The following is a 25,301-nucleotide window of genomic DNA, read 5'->3' on the forward strand; positions in this document are numbered from 1 at the left end:
CACAGAGCTGATCTTTCTTTATTATACTGTAAATATACAAAAAAAAACCAATGGCAGACAATCTGTCACAGCAGGAAAAGGGTTAGTGTGCCAGTAGCAGGGCTTCAGTATTAAAGTTGGGCTAAACAACGTGTTTTTATAAATAATGAACTTATGAACAATAATGGACTCACATTCATCAGATGGACAGAAACACAACTCCAAATGAACCAGTTAGTGCAGCTTTGAAGCCAATAATGTTATGCCTGTTAAAATGTCTGCAAAGGTCTTTCCCTTTCTCTTTTATTAGGCCATTGGCTATGGACATATTTTCCAATCACCATGTGAACTTAAGGCAAGTTATTTACTGGCAAATGGGTACAAGGATATTTGACATTCTGACACGTGTAAATAAAATTAATGATGGTTGATGGTAGGTTCCATTTTACTTCAGTTTCAGTGTCGTGATGTTGTGCATGCTGGCTCACCGTCTCGCTCTCATGTCTTACTGAGTCACTTTAACAGAACAGAGCCAATCGCTTATGTTATTAGCAACAAAAACGACCTATAGAACGTAATGATGACGACAATTCAAACCCACTGCATGCACTACAAACAGAAAATGTTACTAATTCGATATTATGACAAGCTTTGGTCAGGCAAATTCCCTCATGTTTGCATGCATGCTCGGCTGGTTATACGACACTTCAGCACTTTCAGCTGGCTAAAGGACATGATACCGATCCCAGTTTTCCAGCCTTGACTTACATGCAGGGACTACAGCATGCACCCAGTCCACCAGAACAAACAGGACTTGTCCAGACTGCAGGACGTCCAGATACTAGGATATGATCGAATAGTGTATCCAGACGGACTGTTAATGCGTATCACAGGAAGTAAAGCTTTTAGCAGATGTTTGATCCAGACAAGCAGTGATGGATAAAGGCTTTCTTACTGTGTCATTGTTACCCTGTAGACTACTGACCCCTGAGATCTGCCAGTGAGGACAGCACCAAGACACACTGTAGTAAAACTGTCCTTAAACAGGAGGCTTCAATCGTGGAGACAGACGTAGAGTGGACGCCATTGCACAATGGTGGGCAAGGCTGCATGGGTGAAGGGACAGAATAGGGGAGAACAAGAAAAAAGGTGGAGGAAAAGAAGGAAGGGCAGACATGAGGTTAAGACAACACAGTAGAAATGGTTGACATTGAAGGACATGGAAGTCACATGGAATGTGAGATGAGAGAAAGAGATGTATGTTTGCACAGAAGAATAAAGTAAGTCATTATCTTTCCTTTCTATTCAGAATTCAGGTCTTGCTCTGTTTCAGCTGGCAAACCGAGCACGTCTCAGAACAAGCAGGCAGCACTTGCTTTGTCGTTTGTCAGAAAAAGTAAATACTGTCGAGGTTGTATGCAAGACTAAAGCAGGAGTGTCTCAGAGCACTGATGGTGGATATTACGTTTTCTTTTTTTTTTTTTTACACCTGAAATGATAATCTGACTCACCCAGAATATTGATTTGTAGCAGTTTATTTAGAGAGCTTTCCATGGCTCATAAAAACAAAAACCATAAAATAGCAGTAGCAATAAAAAATGAATAAGAGAAAAATAAGAAACACAAAAATATTAAAACTATGCACATAGTAAAGAGAACAACAGGGGCCCTGTCTTAATGCACGGGCAAAAAAAAAAAAATTTCAAACATGATCTCTGCAACATTTCTATTGCATTTCATGTGATTATCTTCAAGGACCTGTAAAAACATAAACATCAAAGAAAATGAAAAACAGAACAAATGAATATATGATTTCATTTATCAACAACTCATTTGATAATTTGGTTACCTGCACAGCGGCCATTCTGACAATAAAGCCTTTACCTCACTGAAAATCAGAGGAAAAAAAAATCAAAAATTAAAGACGGACAAAGGAGTAAAAAAATCAGCAGTCTTTAGTGCAGTGTTGTCTTCTGCTAATTAATATTTTGTTGTAATATTGCATCTAATTGAACTGAAATTGAAAGTGAGAGGAAATGACAAGAGGATGATTAATAAGGCTGACTGGAAGATTAACTGTGTTCATAGTTCACACTGTGAAGCTGTACTGCATACCTGCATGGCACTGGCAGACATTTCCCCTTCACTGGGATAGGCCACTTCCACCACTGAGTTCATTTCACCCTGCTGAATGGTTCGAGTGATAGACCTGCCGTCTGGCCAGGAGACCTCCAGTAACTTCACCTCATCACTTCCTGTGAGTCACGGGTAAAAACAAAAAACTGAGCATCACATGAATTTACACCTTTTGATATTGGGTTTATTACATGCAATAGAAAAACTTGAGATGTGTGTCCCATGCTCTCAGTGTCTTTAAAGTATAACATGTAGAGGTAGTTACCTAAACCAAAGTGGGCGACAGGTTCCATCTCACACAGGTACCCAGAGCCTCCGTCAATGATGCGAGTGTAACGTACACCCTGATTGGTGAAGGCTGTTACCTTGGCGCCCCGGGCAAAAGAGCCAAACTGGGTGCGAGGGATGACCCGCAGCCATTTATTGGACGAGCCCTGACAACAAGGATGACAAGTTAGGTTGTGGAGCCAGAGCCCAAACACACTTGCACGCACGCACGCACATACACACACACCTGTGTGACTTTGAAGACAGAGATTGGTTGCTGGGCGCTCTCTCCATGTGCCAGCAGCAGGTCCAGCTGTCCGTCCCCATCCACGTCTGTCACGGTGCCACCTGTCCAAAACAGACAGAGAGCTTTCACTGCTCTGACCTACATAACCGCTTCACTGTGGCGTTTCTCCAACAGCTGTGTCTCTGCAAATCTCATCCAAGGAGAGAGGAAGCAGAGAAATCACATGTTCCCTTCAGGTCACAGCAGTTGTAGAATAAATTTGATAAAAATGTGTTGTCCAGTGTCCTGTGCTCTGAATTTAGAGCTGGCTGACCTGTTCCTCTTCCCTGTGGCTCTGCAGCATCTCCCACATTAAGCTCGTGGATCAGTGGGTCCGCCCCAGCTCTATTTGACACCCTGCAAACAAACGCACAAGATTATACAAATAGCTAGTAATTTAAACATTAATCCAGGATGTGTGTCACTGCCAAGCACTTCTCAACCCTCATTAAACTTGGCTCCACATAATAATTAAAATCTTACTTGAACAGCTTGTTAGGGGCGTTGCCTCTGTAGGCAATATTGTTGAAAAACACCTCCAGTTCCTTGTCATTATCAAAGTCAGCTGCGATGACTGTGCGAACAGGGGAAGGGGTGGCAAATCCTCTAGTAGCTATGTCCTGCACAAGAGAACACATAACTTTTTAAATCCCGTTTTATCAGCATCAGCTGATAAAGCATTAGCATTTTACAGACTTTTCTCTGATATTCTTTTTTCCACTGTCTTGTTCTCCTTTACCCGAAATTTAGAGTCGCTGCCCTGCAGGTAAAGTCTATGTGGGCCGTTCCAGTTGCCATAGACGATGTCTGTCTTCCCATCGCCATTGAAGTCAGCTAGTGCCACTCCTCTGCCATGCTGGGATCGGTCCTCCACACCTGTGGATATGGAGACAGTGTTAAAAGCTATAGTGCTGCCAGTGCTGGAAAAAACAATACACTGTATTTGTATATGAATTCTCTTTTAATGAGATTCTATGTCTTTGGTGACATCTAGTGGTGGTATAAAAGAAGACACTGTGGCAGATAATGCACACTGATTCCCCTTTATTAGTTTACATTTCCAGTGAAATAACCACAATATTTCAATATGCTCTTCTCATTTACGCAAAAGGAATAGTACGGCATTTTGTGTGTTTTAATTTGTTGCTGAGAGTTAGATGAAAAGACTGATACCAATCTCTTATGTGGCCATTAAATTTAAAGCAAATAATCATATTTCCTAAAATGTAGAACTATTCTTTTCAAGAAAAAAATATAATGTAAAAGTTGCAAAACATCAGATTACTTAAAAAAAACACAACTAACTGTGCACAGATTCTGGAGTTAATAACAAGTATTTCTACTCCTAACATATGTGCTTTCATGTTCTTCCCTCCCTGTGCCATACTCACCTGCCTGTCTGGCCATGTCAACAAAAGCCCCATCTCCATTATTCTTAAACAAGAAGTTGGGTCCGTTCTCGTTGTCACAGAAAATGTCAGACCTGGCCTCGTTCAGGATCGGTCCAACCACCACACCGCGACCACCTGCAGAACAAGCACGTTGTAAAAGCCAACCTCAAACCATCACACATTGAACTTCTCCAGCCTAACTCCTCCTGACCCGTGAGCTTGTTGACCCCAGCCGCAGCCGCCACGTCAGACAGGGCGATGATGCCCCTGCTGACATCACTGGCAGCTTCGTCCATCTCTAAGAGAGCGTGAGGGCCGGTGTTGCCGCTGGCGTAGTTGGCCACGTAGATTGAGTAACGGCCTGTTCCCTGCGGGGCAACAACAGCCATGAGAAGTGAGAGGAAGTAAACAGCAGGGAAATGAAGAATCACAGGGGGTAAAATATGAAGAATGAAATCATGTGACTTCATGAATAGGTTAAGTGGGTCTACTGACCTTTCTGTCAATACATGCCACAGAACGTCCTGCCATGCGATTAGCAACGCCACGACGCACATTGAGCTCGTCACTCAGAAGATCCTCGAAGCGGCCATTACGAAACTTGAAGAGCTTGTCTGAATATGTTGCTCGTCCTTCATAAAAAAAAGTTTAGTTATCATGTGGAAAAATCATTCTTGCTGGAGCCATATAATTTGTATAAGGGAGGAAGTGAGGATTGATCTTGACAGTGCAATATTTACCAGAGTAGGCATTGTTCGTGTTGAGGAAGTAGATCTCCTCACGTCCGTCTCCATCCACATCACATGCTGTAACTCCAATAGCGTTACCCGCTCTGTCCCTCAGGGCGTAGTATGGAGAGTTACTATCATCAATAGCAATGTTTACCAGCCTGTTTAGAGTGCGATCGTACTTCAGCACCAAGTTGGGCCCATTGTACCTGAGGGAGAACATCGTATAGATTTGTTTTGCACACACATACTTGTATAAGAATTTCTACACAAGGTAACAAACTTATAGCTGTATAATATCACGCCATCAGCCCCTCACCCTGCCACCACCACTTCCAGATCGCCGTCACCATCCACGTCTGTTACAGCCATCCCATAGTTGAGCTGTGTGGGATTGTGCAGACTGTCAGGAGGAAGCATAGTCTGTGTGACAACCTGGAACATGGGCTGAGAGGTCTGGGCATGAGACTGACGCCAGAGTCCGACCAACAGGAGGAGCAGCAGACGTGAGCCCCACATCACTGAAAATGAATAGGACACAGAGCAGGGCTGTGGGTTATGGGTTTCAATTTAAGATGCACAAGTCTTTTGTATGAACAATTTAATATCAAAGTTCAGGCTCCACATTAGGTAATTTATAATAATAATATATATACACAAGACTGCCAATATTACACATATATTTTACGGGGGGGGGGGGGGGGGGGGGGGGGGTGTTTACAAAGGGCCTCAGTCACTTGAAAGGAACCAAGATGATGTTACAGTTACAGTCAGTGAGCCAGAAAGCCACAGCAAATGATCATTTTAAGTAGGTTTTCTCTCCAAATCTACCATTGAACACCAATATAGTTTCAAGTTCAGCAAAATCAGTCCTACATTTGAATTGATTAACAAAATTGATGATTATAAAAAATAACGCACCATTACTAAACACATTTTCATTACTATTAAAAATCATGCACATTGCAATTAGATCTCTATTAATTAATCAATGCACGAAGCGTATTCCTCATCTCTGTCTGGTTCTGGGCAGACTCGCAAACAGGAATTTCATTTCTTCAGTATTTAAATACCGTCTTACCTGACAAGCTCTGTCCGTGTATAGAGATGGAAATGATCTAATTTTGCTGCAGTGATGTGAATGAAGTCAGCGCTGATATGGAATTATTTGTCAAAGATCCTTCACCTTACACAACTTCTGCTGTTAACATTTACGAAATATCTTGTGTAACGTGCACAGGATTGACCAATCAGCAAAGAGCCATCTGAATATTTAGAACGAAGGCCAATGGCTGAGCTGTGCTTCCGTGAGCCTGTACGTAAGAAGCGGATGTTTGCTGTGTTTGTAGTCGCTGCTATTATAACACATTACAGCAATAGCACAGAAATAACACAGTGATAATTAGTGGCGGGGTAAAAACCCTCAGCTGTGAGGTTAATATATATTCTGGTGAAAAACAAATGTTTTGCAATCACACAAACAGGCTCGTCGTGCAGAGTGGCTCAGCCGCAGCACCACACAGGAACACCATCTCCCAGAATGCTGTGGGTTGTCCTACGCCTGCGTCAGTAGTGCGACGAAATTCTGTTGCTAAACAAACCAACTACGGGTAAGCTGAAAGAGCAACAACTACCTTATATAATTGTGGTTAAAATAGTCTGTATGAAAACGAATTGATAAAATTGCACTTAAATGCAAAGCGATAATAATTTTATATTTGCGTTTTCAATAAACAGTTATTATAGCCCCGGAGAGAAGAATTTTAGCTAGTTAGCTAAATCGGTTAGCTAACTGGAGCTAGCTTAGATGTATTGTACTGGTGTAAATGCTACTTGTTTCATTTTTAGACTCTGCTCCAAAAGTGCGCAAGCTAGTAGAAGTTGTTTGGATAAGAGTTGATTAATTTTGTCGTTAAAACTATTCAGGATTCAGGACTCAGGACTCCATAATAATGGAGTTGGAACAGACGAAAGAAGACAGTGCTCCAATCCAGCCAACATCCACACCTCCCTCTCAGTCAAAGAGGCCAAGTCAGGCTCTGTACGTTCCCAAACAACGACTTCATGCCTCCAAAGACAAAGCTCAGACTCAGGGAGAAGTTAAGCCGAGACCCAGGCCTCGCTACACAGACAAGGCACGAAAGAACGCTAAGAACAAGAAGGACAAGGCTGGAGGGGAAGATAATGCGGGACCTGTTGGAGGAGAAGGCGGAGGTCAGATACAGAACAGTGACACTAAGCCTGATGTGAAGAAGGAAGGGAGGCTACAGGATACAGATGCGCAGGTTAATGGGCAGCCTGAGTCGACCAGTGTGGAGACAGATGTTACCTCAGGGCTGGAAGCAACATCCCCTCAGGAGGAAAATGGGGAAGAGGAGAGCTGGGACACTTTGTTCAACGATGACGGAGATTGTTTGGATCCGCACCTGCTTGAAGAGGTGAGAGCTTGGTGTACGGCTGGTCCGTACACAAAACAAGACTCGATAACCAGGAGGACATATACACATTGTACACCTAGCTAAGCATAAAAGCAGAAACATATAATTCAAAATTAATTGCCTGTATCCTTTTCCTTCTCCTGTCATTCATCCCACCCTCAGCTGGCTTTGAAAGAAGGTAGAAAGAAGGAGTCAGTCCAGGAGCCCAGGTTCGATTACTACAACATGAACCGAGATGATGATGGCGATGAAGACGACGACATCGATCTCAGAGAGGATGAACTCTCACACATTGTAGAGATCTATGACTTTCCTACGGAGTTCAAGTCAGAGGACCTTCTCAAGTTATTTCAGTGCTACCAGTATGTATAATTCTGTGTACAACAGCCAACTCTCAAATATTTCAGTAAATTACAACATTGTCTCCATTCATCAGTATGCAGTATTGAGTTTTTTTTTGTCCTCGCTGCATTTTAAGATTAACATTGGTACCTTGTATAAAACTACGGTTAATGTAGCATAATTTTTTGTAATTAATGTTTTCTCTGTGAGAGTATGACTTAACAGAAATGAGAGTAAAACTCTGGTCAAGTGTATGAGTTTGACATCTCAGGGAGTGTGGGATCTCTGATATATGTATTGCATCTGAGATTCACAATTTTCGGAAGAATCTGTCTTATCTACATTTGGTTTACGTAATGTTTTATTGACTGTTTTTGTGTGACTTCTGACTGATTTCAGACAAAGAGGCTTTGACATTAAATGGATTGATGACGCACACGCTCTGGGCCTCTTCTCAAGCCCCATTGCAGGTTAGTTAAGTGCTACTTCACATAAACAGTAGCTTAGTAGTTTAGAATACTTTACAATACATTATCCTCTGCTCTAATTATTGTTGAGACACTTCCAACTTGTGCAACTTGTGTCTTATCTCTTTTCAGCCCGTGAAGCTCTAAGATCCAAACATCCACTGATGAAGTTGCGACCACTCTCCAAATCCTCCTCTGCCACAAAAGCCATAGCCCGTAGCTGCTCAGGTACAAATAATCTGTTTTACCACTTGTTTGTTAGTTTGTCTTCTGTTCTCACACATTTAAAGAGAAATATGATCTGTGTCCCTCTTCATTCTCCTTTCCGCCCATACCCAGACTACCTCCTGCCGGCTAAAGAGAGACCTCAGACGAGTGCAGCACTGGCTCGCAAGCTCGTGATTGGTGCCCTTGGTGTAAAGAGCAACCTGACGAAGGAGCAGCGCGATGCAGAGAGGAGGAAACTCCAGGAGGCGAGAGGTGCATCATACACAGAGACATTATTCTCACCTCATGATTGTGGTCTTATACATGGAGTCATAGTGTGACTAGCAGAACCTGTTCTGTCCCTTTGGAGCCTGAACTGGTCTGTTGTGTGTGTATATATATATTTGTCTACTAGTAGTCATGAGTTGCTAAAGTTGTTGCTTAAGTAAATAATGGGCTTATTATGTGTCAAGCAGGGTGTCATTCAGGAAGAACATAGGTGTTCAGTGAAGCCAAGTGAAAAACACACAACAGGCCACATCTGACTGTCTTAGTTTTTGCATCACAATGTTTCTACCACAAGTGGGAGCTCTTGTTACACATAACAGAAAAAAATTTAAAGTGTAGTTACAAATTGATGCCAAGAGAAGTTGCTCTCTGTCCATTCCTGTGCAGATCATAACAGGTCTATAATCAGTACAGCAGCCATTTCCCTTCAGAGATGGAACATAAGTATACAGGCACAGAAAACCACAAATGGCCGTCCACTGAGCAGCCAGTCAGGAAGTCAGGGCCTTGAGTATAGCAAACTAAAAAAAGCTCCTTTGTTCTTAGCATGGGCGCACTGCAGTGCTCTTTATTTAAGATCACAACACGCACAGTAAATGTCAGTGCAGACGTGCATCATGTGCTGAACGTTGTGTCCTTGGAATGGATGCCACGTATGGCTGCCTCCAGAGATTAATTTACAGCTGCCTCTTCAATCTGCCTCAGCCTTTCTCTTCCCTGCATGTGGCAAAGATGGTGATATAAATTTAGAGCAACAAATTACCAAAGTGTTGTTTATTTAAGGGCTTTTGCTGATTGATATGTTGAACTAACTGTCTATGATTTATCTTTCAGAACAAAAGCGCCTGGCAGCCAAACAGAGGGAAGATGCTTGGGAGGGGAACTGACCAGACAGAAAACAACCCCCCCTTTGTCTGTAAGATTCCTTGATTCAGCAGAGGTTAGGGACTTCTCTGTTTCTTCTCCTGCTCTGTTTTTCTCAATTGGCCACTCCTTTCTTCCACCACACTTCCCAGAAATGGATTCCCACCAAATTTTCCTTCTTCCTGCCACTGTCCCTTAGCCCGCAGTGTTACCTCAGATGAGAGCATCCTAACACTTCCCTCTCCTTTATATTCTTGCTTTCTTTGTTCAGGGATCAGTCTCTCATATGGACTTGTTTTCATATCTGTGACACTGTAACTGTAAGGTCTGTACTGAAGCACTGAGCCTAATCATTTGTAATTCATTGAAAGGATTATTTTCTGTATAGATCCAGACCATCAAGTTTGTCATTATATATATTTAAAAAAATGTTTTTAAAGATGACCCAAGTAAAACCGCCTGTAAACGTAAGGGCAGCAAGGTTTTCTGTTAAAGATCACGCATCTCTTAAATTCAGTCATGACAATACAGTACTTTATTGTATATGAAGACATTGTAGAGATTTGATTATGTTTTAATGTGTTGAATTAAATGTTGTGTTATATGCAAAAAAATGCAGCATTGTTTACAATTTAAGGCCGCGGAACTTAATTAAACTTTGAACCTTCATGTCAGGTCCATTTGCAGCATTTAAACTGTGTTGTGTCCCTCTCTGTACACATTTTCAATGAGAGGACTCATTTGTCCAAAGAGAACTAATGATTATGAGGATGATAATAAGTGTAATAATAGGTAATGTTTTTTTGTTTTTTTTTATCCATTTTGAGGGCAAAAAATGTCAACAGGGATAATTTTCTGTCCTGGACACAGAAACCCATCACCATCTATCTAGCCAGATGGATTAAGAAAGCAGGAAGCATCTGTAAGCCAGGGGGAAATAGGGTGAACACTGAGAACTTGGAAGAGTCTTCAGTAACAGTAGTGTAGAGCATCCCATTGTTGTATCCCGCAGTTGTCCATACCCCAAAGCAGAGCAGCAACAGTCTAGCATCGGGTATCGGTGAGACTCCCAGCTTACCCTTCAAATCCCTTTCTAACTATATTTTCAATCATTCATCTAACAGCTTTTTATTTTTTAAGAGACACAGTGAAGACCGTTATTATTACAGTATATGTAGCTAGTACATTTAAAAAACAATATCCTGAAAAATTTGTAGTATGGGTTCTTAAAGTGGCTGCACAGTCACAGATCCAGGGTCTGTAAACTTGAATGAAGCTGTTGAGCAGATATTGTATAACAGCTGTACACATTTGAATTTGTCTGTATTCATAAAAAACAATAAATTGGTGAATAAATTATTAAAAAAAAAAAAAAAAAGGTTGTATTTCCTCTCCTATTTTGGTGATGTTTTCAGTTGAAGTATTGCATGAGCCAATGGTTGGGGAAATTCTCTGACACTTGGGTTTACCACAACTTTTTCAAACTGCCACAGACAAAAAAAAAATTGTGGTCGTCAGTCTCAACAGACTGTTTTTCTTTATTCCTGGAAAGCTTAGATTTCTGACTTGTAAAAGCTTTTCACTAGACAGAAATAATGTCTATTTAATTAAACTTTTATCCTCAAATTCAGTTTCCTAATTCAGAGTCAACTTTCATAATTCACTACCAGCTTCCTCAGGCACGTCCGGGCTGAGGAGACTTTTTTTTTGACAGCTGGAGGCCGCCGCCTCCTCTGAGGCTTCACCCAGCTGACCACAGACCATGTGGCACTGTGTCTCCTTCACCTCCTCAGCCAATAATTAAGTCTCATTCTCACAGCTAGCAGAAAGCGCTGAATATTTGTCACGTGTTCTCAGTTGGTGAACTTTGTATCAAAGATAAACGTAAGATTTGCCTATTAACGTTTGGCTTCATAAGCAGCTAGCTGTCAGTGGATATGTTGATACGTTAATAACAGCTTGCTGTGTGCATACATGTTTGGAAAGGTGTTCATTCATATTAAAACATAATGTCCTACCTCTGATCAGAGTACTTGTATAATATTCACCTCTATCACCACTAAATATCCAAATCCAGGAGAGAACCCAGTTTGTAGAGCTGCAGCTCAGTGGCTGAGGGCGACTGAGACACAGTGCCACGTGGCTCATCGTGGGCTAATTAAAGTGCTGCAGCCTCAGCGGAGGCACCGTTACATGTTCCGTTTTTGTGTTCATTTCTTTTTTAGATTAGTGATTCAAAATGAGCACTGACAAATACAGTCTCTGCAGGTATCGCTGTCTTTGCAGAGAGTCCTTGTTTCCAGTGATGTTTTTGTGCAGTAGTATTGGTGGATTCAGCATGAGGTGTGATGAAAAGAAAGAAAGCTCAGCACATCATACAAACTCATACGGTGTTAAAGTTGATAAAAATGCATCTCAAAGCATGTGTTTCATGTGTTTTTATGGACACAAAGGCAGGGACACATAGGATTTTGGTATATAAACTTTTAGTTTTCAGTTTTAGTATGATTTGTTATTTTGGTAGTGAAAGTGAATTCTGGATGGTCATTTGATTTAACTATTGTATTTAATATATGTATATGTATATATTTTTACAAAATGATAATGCATTTAATAATTTTGTCTCAGTATCAGCTACAGACTGATCAGCCACAACATTAAAACAGGTAACTGGTGTATTTTTTTTTGCCTTACTCTAAAGCTATAAAGCCATGGAGAATAACTGAAACTACTAAATAAGTATGAAATCACATTACTGATGTTTCAGAATTAACTCTCAAAAACAGGACACAGATAAAACCAATTAACCATTATAACCAATTACCTGCTTTAATGTTGTGGCCGATCCGGGTATGTACTGTATTTGGTTATGCATTGTCTCTTACATCTCATCACCAAAATCTCTCTTCCATGACTGAAGAGCAAGCAACTAATACTGTATGTTGTATGTTGATTCATTATTATTACAGCTTGTGATTTAAGCTCTGCCAGGCCTCTGCTAGTTTCAGTACACACGTGACCTCTTTCATGACCTACTTACATGACATTTCAATGTGGAATAAAAGCAAATGTGGACAAATTTTCTTTGTGAATTTGCCAGAACAGAAGTGGACCTCCATGTGCAGGAGCCTGTAACTCTTCTTTACCATCATCGTGTGAGATCTGAGCCCTGCCTATAATCTCATGCTTTACTGTGGCTGCACGAGGAGGCGATGTACCGCAGAACAGCCGACTGGGTGCCTCACACAAAATCATTAGATTAACTACACAAACACAAACCACTACTAAGCAAGTGGTGATTCTAAGTGCCAACTCTGCCCTATATGTGCTGCACAGAAGCGCTGTTATGTCATGGAGCAAATGAAATGTGAGCCATGGTCTAAATGAAGGAATAAACTAATGTTCCACCACAATAAAGAACACTGGTAGGGTGGTGCGCTTCCTAGCACCAAACACTGTCAGCAAACACACCTTACATCACCCTCCATCAAAGTTTGATCACCACTTTAGCAATCAGTAGTGTCTTTGTATTATAATTATCATTATTATTATTATTTGAATTATTTAGCAGGGACCTAGTGCAAATAACATCTCATAGAAAGAGATGTGTTGCATCAGATTTAGCTACTGGCTAATTTCCATCTGCAGACCAGAGCTTGTGTTTCAAGGTGATGATACACACTTAAAGTGAGACTATGTTTTGTGGAAGAAATGACACATTTCTACTCGAACAAATTAAAAGCTGAATTCATAAGCAATAAAACACACTGTTTCTCAATTCATTATATGCTGCTACAGCCTTACTTTGTCTGATATGACCTCTAGCTTCAGGTGGATAATGTTAGATAACCTTTGGTAAATATTGCTGTGTAACTAACATTATTGATGTAGTTTGCTGACTTCACAACTCTTCTCCAATTTGGCCACTGTAACTGCAGTTTATCATTTTGCCTAATATATCATTATTGTATAACTTGTAGCTGTAGTGGCTGCTGTTTACCAGATCTTGCTTTAATCATGGGATGAATGGACTATTGCTGGACATGATATAACAGGGGGCATTCATGCTCATGTAGACGACAAGAGAAAGAAACAGAGAAGAGGGGAGATGTGTGAAAGGTGGCAGTGTGAGTGAGAAACCCTAAATCTGGCAGATGCTGATGGACAGTACCAATTTAAGGATCACCAGGGGATGGAAAAGGAGGATTCTACCTTTCTGAGAAGGTCAGAAGAACAAAAATTGAAAAAGAAGTGCTATGATCAGGCAAATGCGAAGAGCCCTTAACACCGGTGAGGCTGCATGGTCGGACTGGGAAAGAAATTCTGGACCTGGACTTATCCGCTGCGACAGGCCCTCACCCCAAATAACAGGCAGAGATGACGGGACTGATAAAAACTTCAGAAACTTTATGGACGTTTCGACAGTACACCGGCTGACCGATGTGGCAGTGCACTGGGATTTGTCCTGGTAGTCGCTATGGCCAGTCCAACTATGTTGGAGAGACCTCTGAGAGTTGAAAGGCATGAAGATGGATGCAGAGTTTGTTCTTGTTTCTGCTTGATAAATTTGTAACATTAGCTTTGCAAACAGGCCAGTATAATTTTATCTTGTTTTCTAATGTTTGTAATAGCTAACTGGTTAGTTAACAGGCAGGTCTCACTTTGTGTGTTCGGTAACATTAAATTACTTGCCTATGGACATTCAGCTTAATTGCCAAGATACGCTGTTGGTATGATGTTAGCTATGATGTTAGCAGGAGATCTGTGAATGTCGCTGTCTGTAGCTAGTGTGCTGGCTATGGGAAACCGTCCCGTCCTCTCTGCAAGCAGCAACAGTAGCTGAAGTTTTATTTTGTTGTTTGCTCTGTATCATGTCATCTATTTGTACAACATGCAGAAGGTTTGTGTTTTGGATTGGATTTTGGATTTATTTGGTTGGATGAATAATTCAAAATGCTATGCCAGGTAATGTTACCTCCTTGTTAGCTTAGCTACAAACCTGTGGCCCTCTGTTTGGTCACTGTAGTTTTGTAAAAACAATCTAAACAACTAACTCTTTCTAGTTTTTACTCTGCTGTGTTTATGGTGCTGTGTTTGTGTGCACTTCATTTATTTGATGACGTTTTATAAGGTTTGTTTTGCTTCAACTATGAGGGTATCCGCTTCCACACAGTAGCCCATAAGACACCACTGTAGCAATACATGTCCATAAATATTTGTTTAGCTGTTGAGTTCAAATATCAACAGTCTGTCTCAGGCTCCAGCACTGCTTACTCTACCTTAAGAGTAACAGCTGACAGCAGCACTCTCACCACTGTGCTGCCACTATCACTTAAAGCTACTTTTTTTTTTAAGTTTGCTATTTCCTTGGTTGACTTTGATTTATGTACTATTACTCATTTGATTTTAATATCCCATTTTACTTATTAAACATGAAAATTATATTCTGCTCATAACTAATAAAAGGCAAGAAAAAGAAAAAAAAAAGAGACCAAAGAAAGTCACATATTTAAAGTATAGCCTATTAATGTGACAGTGGGGAACTGTGAGTTTCCAGTGTTTGTATGTGTTCAACAGTGGGATGAGGTTGGAAACAACCATAAAACATGGGTTAGCGCAGGCTCCCTGGGAAAAGATGGGAAATCCAGGACTTTGCTGTCGAAAATCTCTGAAGATCTTTTTTAAGTCTGCTGATGGAAGCAAAGAAGTCTAAATGCTGTTGTGATCGGACTATCAGACTTGCATGAGCCACTGTGTACACTCCCTGAACTTCTGTTAGGGATAAATTCATTATGTCATTTATCTTTACTACATGGTCAATTTAATATGGGAATCTCTTTTAGCAAGTTAACAGATTCCCCAAATCCTCTGCAGAAACTGTAGCATTAACTATTATCTATGTTCTGCATTATAAACTCTGCAGTCAAATAACCATGCCTCACATAACCATACAGTTTGTCAATCTGACGTTTATTCTTTCGCTACCATTACCAAGTACTGTTAAAGGCGCAATACCGTGGTACAACCAGATCTCATCTGATGTTACCGATGTTAAACAGGTAAAGAACAAACAGATGAAAATATTTATCATAATATTATTAACAATACAAAACACAGCCACACAGGGACAAGTTTCAACTCAAAAGTACATTAAAATTCTGCATAAATTAGAGACCTAAAGAACAATATTCCAGAGAGGTAATATAAAACTGTACATGACAATACATTTGCAATACATTACAATATTTATTCAAATACGGCAAAATAGCACCAAAAAATAAAAAATTCTCATTCAAAACCAAGAACCACACAGTTGTAACAGTAAATACTGCATTTTGTAATGTGAACAGTGAAAGCACAGAAGGCATGTACAGAGTTTTGTTGACAGTCTGTTACCTGTGTTGATATTATATGGATGACAGCCTGGTGATGTACTGTAAAAGCAAAGGATGTGTTGTACTCATGTGCCTTCATGTCATTACTTTGTTAACTGTGGTTATGTTTTGATCAAGGGAATTAAATTTATTAAAAATTCAAGACAAGTTTTTGTAAAATTGTAAACTACTCTATGTTTTATCATGGTGACACGATGCTTGTGATGGCCTAGTTTGGTCTTCCTCTTTCTACATTTCTTCTTCTATCTCTTTGACTTTCTAACAGGAACAATCACTGCTGATGACAATCGATCACAGGATCTTAATTAGTCATTTTTGCATGAAGTCCCTCCCATACCATCCCAGTTTCCCACCCTATTCCCTCTGACCCTCATCTTTCAATTTACTGGCATGTTGTTGTCATTAACCCTCCTTCCCCGGACATGTTGAGGTGTGGTGAAGAGTTGTACAGTTGTTCTGTCCTTATATATGCATGTTCTTTAATTCACAGGAAGTTGTTGGAAATCTGACGTTGGTGGTCAAACAAGTCCTCCACTTCTGCGCTGTAAGCATCACCTGAAAAAAACAGAGAAAAAGAAGAAAAGTGGAATACACAGTAGAAAATAGGGGGAGGTATATATATGATATGTCGAAAATGAGAGGGTTCATGTGCACTGACAAAGTCTAAACACTGTACCTGCATGGCATCCGGACATGTAAACTCGTGCTCCATCGTACTTGCACCGACAGCGCATCACGTTGTTCTGGAAATCAGACTCAGCCATGTCTAAAGAAGGGTTGACCTCAACCTGTAAAATAAAAGAGATAAGATGCTGTAAGATTAAAATAAGTCATACACCTCAGAAGAACCCTTTTAAACCAGCTGGACTACACACACACACACACACACACACACACACACACACACACACACACACACACACACATATATATATATATATATATATATATATATATATATATATATATGAATATATGAATATATGAATATATGATAAATATGAAACTCATCCTGTCCTTTTCCTAGATACAGACCTTAGTTAAAAGATTTTCTCATACTCTGAGTATCTGTGCAATAACAGGCACCATACTGTCTATTTCTATTTAAATTTTTAGGACAAACAAAGCTACCCCCTGTCCCCACAGCTCTTCCCCCTTGTGACTGAACCACTCACACAAACAGTAAGGGCAGCCCAGTGTATCTTTCCTACTGTACAAGACAGGCACAGGCATTGTATTTCCCCGTATGTGGATGATATTTTGTTATATTTGTCAAGGGTATAAGTCTTCTTTACACATTCACTTGACCTTTTTATTAAAGACATATCGGCATATAAAAGTAGTTACTGGTCTATGATTCCTTTACCTATCTGGGAATAAAGATTGGTTTTTCGCATTAAAGTGACAATTTGTTGATTAAGAGGGTATTATGGGTGGGAATATTTCTGGGCTGAGAGCAGTGACTTCCTGGAGTCTCCACTGAATGTACCTTTCTGTCTAAGTCTGGGGTGGCTTTTCATAAAGTAAGGGAACAAGTGAGAAAGTAACACTTTACTTCAGACAGTTAAAAACAACCATGGAGCCCAATGAGAAGCCGCAGGATTTTTCTCTCCCTTTCTATATAGCTCATGATGTATAAATTGAGGGTTGAAGTGATGCATGACATCACTTTCCACTGTTATCTCCCTGCAGGAAAAAAAGGCCCCAAGATGCAGATGACAGTTTTGGGTTTGGATTTAAGTTGCAGCCTATCATTAGGCTGCAGCCATGGTTGGTTGCCATGGTTTGTTGTTTTCCACCCTGTCTGTCTGACTGCCATATATAAGAAAAGCACACAAATGAATTTTCCTGATGCACACATCAAACAGATAACCTGACCACATATTCAATAAAGCAACCCAGTTTCATTTTTTTACGTACAGTATAAATTTTGTGGTTTCAATTAGCTATATTTACAGAGTAAGATTTAAGACTTAAAATATTCATTATAATGATTCTTTTTCATTACATTCAGCCATACAATACTTACAGCCAAATTTGGTGTGAAGAACTTCATATATTTTTTAATATTGAATGTTGAGAACGGCCAATAATTTCAGCACATACTTTATTGTCCCGGTGTAAAACACCATATTAAGTTGGTAGCAGTTGATGCTCTTTTAAAAGCTCTTGTAATAATGTGACACAAAGGGCCCACAGCTGGTTTTACAGAACAATGAAAGGTTGTCACTGTCATGTAAAAGGCAAAGAGGTTGTGCAGCTGAACGGCGTAATCAGGAGCAATCAAGCTGAGGTGGACGTGACTCATCAGTTTAAATGTATGGTCCTAAAAATGGTTGCCACCCTGCGACTCTTGGTAAACACCCAGCTGCATGAAAGACGAGCGAGCATTTGTGCCCTCCCTTAATCTCGCACTTCTTACACAAATTTATGAGCAGCTCAACTACTGTTCAACCACAGTAACGACCACAAAGTGCTGCCGGGTCACGTCGCCATGGCAAAGGCAGATCCCTGCTTTATGGCATATATGTGGTTTTATCTCTCAAAACGTGGCTCGTCGCATGTGTACTACTCATACAGCGCAGACGGACCACTCCTGTATGTAGCTTACGTACAGTCCATGCACCCACATGCAAGTCAAACTTAAACATCTTGATTTCATGTAAACACTCAGAAAATAATTAGAAACTGTAAACATCATCACTTTGCTGCCACTAAGCTGTTGGGAAAAAATAGAACAAATGACAGAGAGGGAGGACAGATGAGTAGGTCACCACAGCAGATTGGACGTCTAGAAACAGGCGAGACATGTGAATAGGCTCAGCTTCCAAACACAAAAACTCGCTCTGTACAAATTTAAAGTGCTGACAGAGCTTTTCCACTGCCAATAGGCCCGTACTTTCTGAGAGGGTGTACTAATAGCAGGTCTACTTTCTATATAAATCCAGACTAAATTCACTTTCCTTAAATACGCACACACCCTTAAAACTACATACATGCTGTACACCTGAATGGCTGGAAGCACAGCCAAGAGCCATTTAGCTGAAATTACAGTCTTTTATCACAGCTTTTATCTCATGTGCGCCTTCAGATGTTGAAACACCAACCCTGGTGTTTGCCCTGTTCTTTACTTTTTCTTTTTTCACTTTCCTGAACTTAGCGATTGTGTAAGATAAGTTCCGCTCTTTCACCACGAACAATGAGGTGTGGATGACTTTTTTCTCTGCTTAATTTGTTCTCTATAGCCAACTCGACATACTGTATAAAAGAATCTGGGTAATCGAGCCTCCTGACCTGGAAGATGTATTCACCAGGTCGTACGTCTGTGATGTCGACCCACTGACAGTCAATGTCATGGCGGTAGGTGTCCCAGCAGCCAACTGAGATACCCTGCTGTCCCATGTTATAGCAGGCATACCGCTTATGGATACCTGGAAGAAAAAAACATATGAGGAACAGATAAAAAGAGATGACTATGATGTGTAAATTGTCTTCGCTGTCCATCACTGTGGATTTGAAATTCTACCACGAAGCTGTAATTACAACAAAATGATTTAAAAGCCTGAGCTTTTTTTGGGCAATATAAAATGAATAGAAAGGCTCTGAGCTGTATAAAGCAGACTGGGCTTTGTAAAGCCAAGATCAATTTGGGCTTGGCCTCTGATCTTACAGCTGACTTAGAATGCTCATTATGGGATTTCAGCTTTGCACTTTTATGTACCCATGATCCTCTTGTTGTCACGATTCTACTGTTGTTTCCAGATTTCCTTCAAAAAGCAGATTTATGCAACATTAACCTGTAATCTGTCTCACCTTCGGGGCAGTAGGTGTCCTCCAGACAGAAGCTGGCTTTGTGGCCTTCAGCCACCTTGGTCCCGTTGAGGGTGAGCAGGTCGTAGTGGGTGAACACCTCAATGCTGTGGTAGTGCCTGAAAATGGGATCAGCGTGGTAAGATTAATAGATGAAGGAAGTAAATAATGATAGAAAGTCATAGAAAGAAAGTTCTCTGCTGATTCTGATGCTGTTTTTGCTGTTTACAAGTGTCACCTTTATCATTCTGTGAAAAAAAAAAAAAAACGCAGGATGACGTGTATTTGAAATATAGCAGTCATAAATCCTGTTATGTTGTTGCGAAGACGTCAAACAGACACAAACAACAATTGTAAAAAGCACAAATTGGCAGATATCAGTTTGGTGTTGCCCTTTCTCTCATTATAGAGCCATTCCCAGAACAGACTCTACCAAAACTGAAAGTCAAACCATGTGTTTGCTGGTTGGGGAGGTAGTGATTGGGCTGTGGCTCGGAGACACAACGAGCTGTGCCTCTCGCTTTGGGACACGGAACCACAACCGCTGAGATAAGAAGCCAGGCTGCTCTGAGTGCAGTCATGGCTCTGACTGTAACAACTGGGTGACCAGTGAGGAGGATGTTTATTGTAAACATAATTTTGAAGGATAAAAGTTTGTGTTTATTGCGTGAAATAACAGACTTTTATACGTGTTAGGTTATTTTTAGTCCAGATCTTGAAAATATTGCTGCACTGTGCTGCACCCAGTGATCCAATTTCACTTACCAAATCTTAGATTCTCATTCATCTCTTGCTGCAGACATTTCATTTTTTGACCTATGGTAGCAACTGTTATTTTTTGGGGGGTTTTTTTTGTACAATGCTTCTATTTCTTGTGCCACCTCATAATGATGCCCTTCCCTGTGCCATGGAGGAGGTTAGGCAGGTTTTCTTTTCCGACCAAACCCTGCAGCAGCTCTAATCACCGTGTAGTTAATCCCTATCTGGGTTGAAGGCGTAAAACGACTGACTGTAAATGTCTGGTCCAGGTTAGGGATCCTCTGTCTAATCTTACCTGTGGCACTGGTGCCATGTCCAGCTTTCTCTGGTGGCCCGGGGTCGGAAGTCGGCACGACCCAGGTTCATGATGCGGGAGGAGAAGCGCAGCAGGCGGCGGTGTCCGTAGGGCCAGTTCATCCTGGCAGCGGAGGAGGACAGGCAGTTCTCCTCATTAGCGCAGGTCAGCAGGTGGAGGGGTCGATCCTCCAGGTAGGCCGTCTCTTGGACGAGCTGAGCGTCCAGGACAAGGTCGGGAGCAGCTGCAGGGGGTCGAGACTCAGAGTTTACTTCACAGTCATTGCACAACAAATACAAATATGCCCGTGTGTTTGCTGGTTTTGGCCTCACTCTCTACACATGTGACTCCTGCGGCCCTGCCGTCTCCTCCTCTGGGACAGTAGACATTTGTGTTTCTGCGACACTGCTGGATGGACATTTCATTGCCAATGCAGTGAGTCCCGCTCAGAACCACCTCCCCAGCATCTGCAGAACCAGGCCAGTACCAGGTTTCCTGCACAGGCACACGAGAAGAAATCATTAGAGCTCATTTGTGCGGTTGTCTTAAACACTTCTGGAATAATGACAAGAAGACGTAAAAAATATCAGCGGTGAAAGCAAATAGCAACCTCTGCTATATACAACGAAACTATTTATAGGAACTATCAGAACACATTATCACATTTTCCACTTTCTTTCACAATTTTAAAAGGGCCTGTTAAATGTTCCCAGCAGCCCCCCTCAAAACACACTCACACTGCCCTTTCCATGCACACTTCTATTTTCAGTTTGTTTGCTCTGTGAATTTCTCCCGATCTCTCTTTGCCTCACTTTCCCTCTTTTATTTTCGGTGTGCTGGAAGTGGACGCTTGAGAAGCCTGTAATTACCTCAGGCCTCGGTAATAACACAGCGCAGACACAAAAACAGCAGGACGGAGAGGGAGAGACAGAGAGAGAGAGAGAGAGAGAGAGAGAGAGAGAGAGAGGGAGGAAGAAATATAGGACAGATGCTTAGAAAAGGAGAGAATGAAGCAGAAACTTAAAAACTAATCTGATGCAGAAAGAAAAAAAAAAACATCAACATATTGTAATCTGTTGCTCACCTGATGAGCTCTTGAGGCGAAGCCCAAGCCCAGCTGTCGACAGACCACCATGGCCTCGTTGATGCCCCAGTTCTCACTGCAGACGGATCCCCAACGCTTCACTCCTCCGACCTCCATCAGCACCTCCACACGGCCCTCTGCTGGCTCTCTGCCTCCTGCCAGACGCACCTGAGTGTGAAGGGAGGAAGAGGTGTTTGCCTGTGAGTGATACTGCTTCACAGCCTGCCTCTGGATATCTAGGCATGTTTTGTGTGTGTGTGTGTGTGTGTGTGTGTGTGTGTTTTCTCACCGTGGTCTGCAAGCCAGTGTTGGGCACATTGCAGCGGATTGCTACATCCTGGTTGTGTTTGCAGCTGTAAAGCGGCACCACTCTGTAGTGGCACTCTGTAATCGACTTCTCCCTGCCTGTGCACTGGACACTGTTCATGTGGATGGGACCAGTACCTACAGAAGAGGGCGTGGAGTGACAGTTGATTGATTCACATGTCTCCTAGTAACCATAGGCCACATGCAAAGAGACTCACTCACACACACACAGGCTACATTAAAGTCTCTAAAACCTGATGGCTGCAGCCACATATGTCCACAGAGAGGGATTAAAAGCCCAGGCATGATCGGGACCTCTGATGTGGCTCTGAAACTGAGCTTAGCCAGAGAGCTTTCTGTCTAAATTACTGTAGTCTGTGCTGCACACTGCACACCAGGGCTGTGCTTTCTAAACCAAAATAGATACCAAAATGGCAAAACAGAGGAAAACCTTTGAACACATCTATGTTTGTGTAGGTGTGCGAGGCCAAGGCTAATGCTCTTTAAAGCCTATAATTTGGCCTTAAATAGCTAATGATGTCATGAAATCTAGCTTTGAGTTCTCTGACTGCACTACCCATGAGCCTTCACATGCCTCCTGCAATGCAGACTCACCTCTCGTACCTTATACAGTATATTTGCACGACTTTTGGTAAACAGGCCGGAGGCATTAAAAGCCACAACGCTCCTCTCTGACATTCAACCATGTTCATTATTGAGCGAGCAGCACCAAAGCACCTAGTTTAATAGAGCCCTAAAAGTAACACTCAAGCGGTTTCCATCACTACTTCATTAAGTAAAGTAGAGAGACGGAAATGCACCCACCATTATAGGACATGCTATGTGCTCATTTGGGCAGAGGGATAATGGGGGGAAATGAACGTGATTACAGAGTTACTGCAGGGGTGCAGCGAGAAAAAAAGGACAATAACTGAGTGTGAGAAAGTGGCGTCTATGGTATTTCCTAGGAAAATGCTTCACTGTATTATTGCTACACAATTTAGTGACTATATTTTCATACCCACAACAAAAGCATGGCCAAAATAATCACATCTTTCCTGAATGTTTGGTCGTGCTCAGTGCTGATTGCCTGACATCCTGGCTTTCAAAGCTGCGCTAACTGTTCACATACAACAGGTTTATTTTGACAACAATACATGGTCGCTGGAACCTCCTAGCATAGTTTACACTTGTATAATTGGTCATGGGTAGGGTTCCTCGACAATCAGCTTGTCCGATAGAAGTAGCAGGGAGGCTGTAAACATTTTCCCTGGGTTTATTTGTCTGCTCGGGCCCATGGTTCTTGGAGTGCTGCGTTTAGCAACAGACGTTTAAACTGAGAAGTGTTTAGTCTGAAGTTATCACTGAGATCAACTGATCATGCTCAGGGTTCATGGTGAACTCAGGCACTGATTCAAAATCTGCGCCATTTAACACATAACTGATAATCATAACTGATCAGCAGCCAGGGGTCTTTATTGTACTCTATCACTTTCTGAATAACGATATCTAATAACTTAGGCAGACAAAGAAAGACCCAGTTATAGATTTGTTTTAAGATACTGTACACGTCTAACTAGGAACGTTGAGTAAAGTTAAATGCATCTACAAAGTGCAGTTTGACCTAATGTACACTATGTGTGTGGCTATGTTTATGTGTCCTATCCTACCCTGTCCCAGTTGAGCCTTAGTGAGGGCCTCTTTGGCTGTCCCGAAGCCCAGCTCCCTACAGACCACGCTGGCTGCAGTCATGTCCCACAGGTGGTCGCACACGGTGCCCCACTTGCCCTCTTGCAGCACCTCGACACGACCCTCCCCAAGACGGGGCCCCGCCTTCAGGCGCACGATAGGCTGGAATGAAAGAGGAAGAGCGTAGGTGAGAAGTGGTTTGGAAATCTTATTCTACTTTAAAGCCTCTTTGGATCTGGTGCAGTTACCTCCTGTTTGTGTACAGGTCAAACAAACCAGATACAAGGTTTTAATTAGAAAACTTAAGAGGTGCTGGGTTTTTGCTAATAATAGCTGTTTCCCCATGCTTCCTGTCTTTATGTTAAGCTAAGTGTCTCCTGTTTGTAGCTTCATATTTACTATACAGACAGGAACTTTTCATTTACTTGCTAACGTTTTAATTTTATCACTTTCAATAACAATCTTTATTTTTCAACTGTCCTCCTCGACACTGACCGGGATGGCAGGTGGTGCAGGTACTCTTCCATAGCGTGCAAACTGGGATCCGGGGACGCAGCGGACTACAGCATGCATGCCCCCCTTGCATGGGGCATCACTCCGGGGGAGGGACAGCTGGGCCTGGCACTGTGACAGAGAGGGCTCCAAGCCCTGACACTGCACTTTCTCCACCCAGTAGGCCTTTTTACTGATCTGCGTCCTCAGTCTGGATGGGGGGATGAAGAGGAGGAGCAAGCAGAGAGACAGACAGATAGAGATAGAGATTTATGATTTTATTGATCACATTACTCATCCTCACCACAGGATATGAAGTTATTATGCTTTCAAAGCGAGCAGATGCTAATTTTACCTGGAGGATGGGTCAGCTAACTTGGAGTCCCACAGTTTCCTGAAAGACAGAGAACATCACACTCTGGATTTATTTCAGATTACAACTGTGCATCTTTACATCCAGTAGACTGAACAACCAGCTGTCCTATACACTCCCACGGTCTGCTCCTGTGCCCCTCCCTCCTGCCCAGTCTCCTCTTTCCCCCTCAGTCATCCTTCCTTCTCGTCCTTGACATCCCTACTCTTCCACTCCGTCTATCAAACCTTAAACAAACAAACCGAAAGCCGTAAATATGAAGGAGACACAAAATGCTGGAGAGGGTGTGTGTTTTTCTGGATAAACATATCCCTCATGTAAGAGACAAAGGAAATTCACAATAACAAATCACATAACCCCACATTTCTTTCTTTCTTTCCCTCTCAAACCACCACCCTCTGGATATTTCTGTTTCAGTGTTTGTCTATATGTCTGCCGCGGATGTCTGGTTTTGGGCATGCATGTGGAAAAAATAACTAAAAACATGAATAAACCACTATACATTAATCCCCGCAAGAAGCCCAGGTGAGATCTGCCAACTTCAACAGGGTTTTCATAACTGTGTCGAGTTTCATGGGTACTACCTTAAACTAGAGTCAAATCCTAAAGGGAAACTGTGTATACACAAAATGAGGCTCCCTGTGCCTGGGCACACACACACACACACACACACACACACACACACACACACACACACACACACAC

The 25,301-nt window shown here is 41.8% G+C and overlaps 3 protein-coding genes across 3 annotated transcripts; 1 reads left to right on the forward strand and 2 right to left on the reverse strand.

Annotated features, from left to right (window-relative positions):
* Positions 1-2: 2 nt before the first annotated feature.
* crtac1a (cartilage acidic protein 1a) lies at positions 3-6,016 on the reverse strand. The gene is made up of 13 exons (XM_087175497.1): positions 5,869-6,016; positions 5,107-5,308; positions 4,800-4,996; positions 4,555-4,691; positions 4,271-4,427; positions 4,060-4,194; positions 3,408-3,544; positions 3,152-3,288; positions 2,943-3,025; positions 2,630-2,730; positions 2,381-2,549; positions 2,095-2,234; positions 3-1,157 (listed from the first exon to the last, which is right to left on the reverse strand). The coding sequence occupies exons 2-13, from the start codon at positions 5,304-5,306 to the stop codon at positions 957-959; spliced, it is 1,794 nt and encodes a 597-aa protein (XP_087031623.1). The 5' UTR covers positions 5,307-5,308; positions 5,869-6,016; the 3' UTR covers positions 3-956.
* A 303-nt stretch (positions 6,017-6,319) lies between these two features.
* r3hcc1l (R3H domain and coiled-coil containing 1-like) lies at positions 6,320-10,173 on the forward strand. Its single transcript, XM_023411864.2, has 7 exons — positions 6,320-6,397; positions 6,714-7,225; positions 7,388-7,587; positions 7,967-8,037; positions 8,167-8,262; positions 8,374-8,514; positions 9,364-10,173. Exons 2-7 carry the CDS (start codon positions 6,740-6,742, stop codon positions 9,414-9,416), a joined length of 1,047 nt encoding a protein of 348 aa, XP_023267632.1. The 5' UTR covers positions 6,320-6,397; positions 6,714-6,739; the 3' UTR covers positions 9,417-10,173.
* Positions 10,174-15,342: 5,169 nt separating this feature from the next.
* LOC111659031 (lysyl oxidase homolog 4-like) lies at positions 15,343-24,649 on the reverse strand. The gene is made up of 11 exons (XM_023411845.2): positions 24,579-24,649; positions 24,227-24,434; positions 23,713-23,893; positions 22,026-22,180; positions 21,737-21,904; positions 20,985-21,147; positions 20,653-20,896; positions 19,602-19,717; positions 19,083-19,219; positions 16,465-16,576; positions 15,343-16,343 (listed from the first exon to the last, which is right to left on the reverse strand). Exons 2-11 carry the CDS (start codon positions 24,302-24,304, stop codon positions 16,273-16,275), a joined length of 1,425 nt encoding a protein of 474 aa, XP_023267613.2. The 5' UTR covers positions 24,305-24,434; positions 24,579-24,649; the 3' UTR covers positions 15,343-16,272.
* Positions 24,650-25,301: the final 652 nt, after the last annotated feature.

The sequence above is a fragment of the Seriola lalandi genome, unplaced genomic scaffold (assembly GCF_002814215.2).
Source record: "Seriola lalandi dorsalis isolate HSWRI2012SDOR001 ecotype SW California unplaced genomic scaffold, Sedor1 jcf7180002054471, whole genome shotgun sequence".
Taxonomy (NCBI): Eukaryota; Metazoa; Chordata; class Actinopteri; order Carangiformes; family Carangidae; genus Seriola; species Seriola lalandi.